This window comes from Trachurus trachurus (assembly GCF_905171665.1).
Source record: "Trachurus trachurus genome assembly, chromosome: 10".
In the NCBI taxonomy this organism is placed as follows: domain Eukaryota; kingdom Metazoa; phylum Chordata; class Actinopteri; order Carangiformes; family Carangidae; genus Trachurus; species Trachurus trachurus.
The window spans coordinates 20,527,792-20,531,841 of record NC_139894.1 but is presented as its reverse complement, the minus strand read 5'-3'; the positions used below and the strand labels follow the sequence as shown (position 1 = coordinate 20,531,841).

The following is a 4,050-nucleotide window of genomic DNA, read 5'->3' as shown; positions in this document are numbered from 1 at the left end:
TTGACGCCCAGGTAGACATTACTATCAGATACACACATAGCACTTAACTCTCCCACGTTTACTGAGGAGGAAGGGGGAAAATAAAAAAAAGGGGGCTGCTTGTACCTCTTCTGGACAGCTAGCCTTGGTGACCTGGATAGCTAACACACCTGTGTGAGCTTCACTGGAGAATGTAGCTGCAGCCTCCAGCCAAGCCACGGGAAACACGCCACCATGGGAGAAGCTCAAAAGGTAAGTGACCTGATCTGGAGCCACAGGTCTTATAAAACCAAATGTGAACCTTTGGTATTTGTTTGACACAGAGGAATTTGTTGTAATGGGTTTAGAGTCATAGTATGAGCCATCAAGTATGAATCATGAAGTGTTTTATGGAATTTCTGTGTAGATGCAGCTCCCAGACATGATTGTTGGATTATCTAAATTCCTTGTTGCGTCAAATTCTGTTGATACAATATACGAACTGTTGTTATACTTATAAATGGAGCCTATAAAGGCCTTTGATGTATTGTTAAACCACACATACACTGTAGCATCTATCACCTTGACTCAAATATCTAAAGCTCAAGCCTGCTGTGCAACCATGCGTCAGATTGATCACTATAAATTATAAATAACTAAATGGCTAAAGTTCAAATCAACACCGGTGTTTTTACAAATAAAGCAACAGATTAATTCTTACAGCATGGCTGGTGGGAGCAATGTAGTAGCTCCAGATATTAGGGCTGGAGATTGGTGGGTGGGAGGGTGGGTGGGTGGAGCAAGATGGACACTCATGTCCATGTGTGTGTGTGTGTGTGTGCTTACCAGTGCTATACGTAAGGGGAGCTTTGACCTCAAACTAGAAAGAGGTCAGTGGAGTTTTCATTCGTTTTTAGCTTTCTCTTTATTTGTCTTGAGATTATTATAAGAAACATTTTGCCTCCAAGGAAAGAAAAGATGTTGCTCTTTCTCTCATTGTAATATTGTGGTTTTTCAGATACATGAAGACGGGTATTCAATTTCATTCTGACCAGTAGTCACACTTTTCTTATTGCTAAACCGTTCTGTTCCGTGCTTCCGTATTCTAACCCCAAGCATTACAAAATTGAAACATTTGATGACCTGTCATGACGCTTCCCGATTTCAACACAAGATCAGTACTTTCGCCAAATACTGAAGGAGGCCACGAATGATCTGCCTGGTTCTGTGTTTTCCCTGTTCCCCTGCCTCACCCACCTCTACCTGCGTGCAGGGCTTACTCTCTGTCATTGAGAAACTGAAAGGATCCACAGAGCAGGAGGTCAGGATAGTGCTGCTGGGGCTGGACAACGCCGGCAAGACCACCCTGCTAAAGAGTCTCGCCTCTGAGGATGTGAACACCATCACGCCAACACAGGTGAGAAGAAGTCATAGTTAAATGTCACACTCACATTTGCACATCCTCACCTCAGGGATACAGAGTTGCAAAAAGCAGGAAATGTCACAAAATGTGTTTTGTTTCGTATTTTGGTTCCAGTCATTCATCCTACCAGAAAAAGCTGCGTCACTTAACATAAACCTGACGCTCATCATTAAGTCTACTTTGGATGAATAAGGTTCATTTAGCATAAATATTCCCTCAACATTTAGTGTTTTCATGGAGCTGTAACCCAGCATTAGAAAGGGCAGGGGGGTTGCAATCTAATCGTGTGAGACAAGCACACTCTCTTGCTCAGAGTAATGAGATTCAGATGACCTTTGCTTTTCTGACACCCAGTGAAATGAAATGGATGGTCTCACAGTACACATGCTTTAACCACCAATAAGTAAAACAATAATGTGAGGGTGTCAGATCATCCTGTTATGCTACATGTTAAATAACCTTTCAGCTGGAAATAAACCATGGCCTTATGTGACCTTCCTGATTTGCATGATCTCGACACAATTTTGGGAAGATCCCTGCGAGTTCCTTTTTTTTTCTTAATCACTCCCTTTGGATGTGATCTAACGTCTAATATGATTATCTAACACCGCTGCATTAATCTGAAACAGACAAGAGATAGAGCAGATGTACTGCCAGCTCCTGGACTAGTGTGACAGCGCATCAGACACAAGGCAGAGAGGATGCAGTTCAGTGCGACATGGCAATAGACACCACAAAGCTAAATCAGACCTGACACATAAACACATAGACTGCACTTGATCCTTCCAGTCTTATCCTCAGATTTGCTCCTCAGCTGGCCCTCAGGATAAACTTGTTATACAACCGTGCCAACTGAAACTGCGTTATGAAAAACAACTACGGATTAACAAAGCGACCATTACCTTGCAAACACCCAGAGTATGTGTTGCACTCCTGCTGATACGTAGTGAGATTGAAATACAAAGTAACCTAACTTAATTTAATACGCACACCTGTGATCCAGTCCATTGGCCATTTGATGGATTCTTTCATAGCCATCTGCAAGGCTTTGCAGGTGCAGCACGCTGGCACCACATTCAACTGAAGACACTGAGGTGCAGTGCAGTAACTCCTGCTTTATGTTTCACCTCAGGGCTTCAACATTAAGAGTGTTGCTTCTCATGGAATGAAACTCAACGTTTGGGACATTGGAGGACAGAGGAAGATTAGGCCCTTCTGGAAAAAGTATCTGGAAAACACAGACCTGTTGGTGAGTGGCCGCTGTAAACCCCCAACTCAATAGACAGGTCCAGTCTGGATCTCCATTAGCTTCCTCAGTGTTGTTGCGAGTCTCTGAAAATACACCACAGAATAAAAATGATGGAAGCAATGTACTATGTATGCATGCTGCATGCATAGAGTGACAATGCACACACTATGCATACATGCATGATGTGTTTTGCTCATGACAGGAAACCACATACACAAGTTCAGCACCATAATCATACCGAAACTGGACATTTTTGAAACGATGTGACAACTGTTTGTTTAATTGTCAGGTCAAACTGACTTGCTTTAAACTAAGAGAGTCACTGACATGCAGACCAAATACTTGAGATATATTTCCCTTTTTCAGTTTGTTATAATCAAAATTATTAGGATCTCACTGTTTTGTATTCTTTATTTCAGATTTATGTTATTGACAGTGCAGACAAGAAGAGGTTTGAAGAGACAGGACTGGTGAGCTTGATATGGTCCTCATTTCAGCATGCCAATACATTCAGACAAACAAAAACATACCAAAAATTAGAGTCCATTAAATTGATACAGGTCATTGTTTTGCCTGTGTGAGCAGGAGCTGTCTGAGCTGATCGATGAGGAGAACCTAAAAGGCGTTCCAGTGCTCATCTTTGCCAACAAGCAGGATCTGGCCACAGCATCACCGGCCAGTGAGATCGCTGAGGGACTCAACCTGCACACGTACCGGGACCGTGAGTGGCAGATTCAGGCCTGCTCAGCTGTGTCTGGAGAGGGAGTTCAGGTCAGCCCCACGTTGATTTATTGATCTCTCTTTCAGATGTAACATAATTAACCTTATAACAGCGCTCTCTTCCTTCCTGCTGCACAGTATTGTACTGATGAGTCTGAAGTGATTAGATGGAGACTTTGTTGACCTAAGCAACCTCTTTCTCTGGCTTTGTATTGCTTTTGATCATTTTCTAACTGCTGTGTTTTTGTTTCTGCAGGATGGCATGAACTGGATTTGCAACAACATTGTGAACAAGAAGAAGAAGTGAGCCTGTGTCGACACCGACCAGTCAAACTGTAAACCACCATCATATAAGGGATTCAAAGAAATATTCCCCTTGATTAAGTATCAACACACCTCACCTTTGACAGATCCTGCTCCCCTCACAGATTTGAACGATAATATTGTTTTTACAAAGTGTGTTATTTTTACATACTACATTTTGCAAATGTAGTTTATTGAATTGAAACATTTCTAGCTACGATAAGTGGATTATTAATCATTGTTCTACCCCAAAAATGTATGTTTTTGTTTCTCCCTTATCCCAAGGATCCTTGTCTGGTGAATCTGTGTGCTTTCGGAAATACTGAGAAAAGTTGAGTGTGTAGCCATGTAGAACTGTTGGGGTTTGTCAGTCACATAGAGACCAGTTCAGTGTGAG

The 4,050-nt window shown here is 42.1% G+C and overlaps 1 protein-coding gene across 1 annotated transcript; it reads left to right on the top strand.

Annotated features, from left to right (window-relative positions):
- Nucleotides 1–213: 213 nt before the first annotated feature.
- Nucleotides 214–3,657, top strand: arl3l1 (ADP ribosylation factor like GTPase 3, like 1; the record flags this gene model as incomplete). The annotated part of the gene is made up of 6 exons (XM_083980870.1): nt 214–231; nt 1,232–1,375; nt 2,514–2,630; nt 3,050–3,100; nt 3,216–3,401; nt 3,607–3,657. 6 exons carry the CDS (start codon nt 214–216, stop codon nt 3,655–3,657), a joined length of 567 nt encoding a protein of 188 aa, XP_083836996.1.
- Between the last annotated feature and the right edge of the window lie 393 nt (nt 3,658–4,050).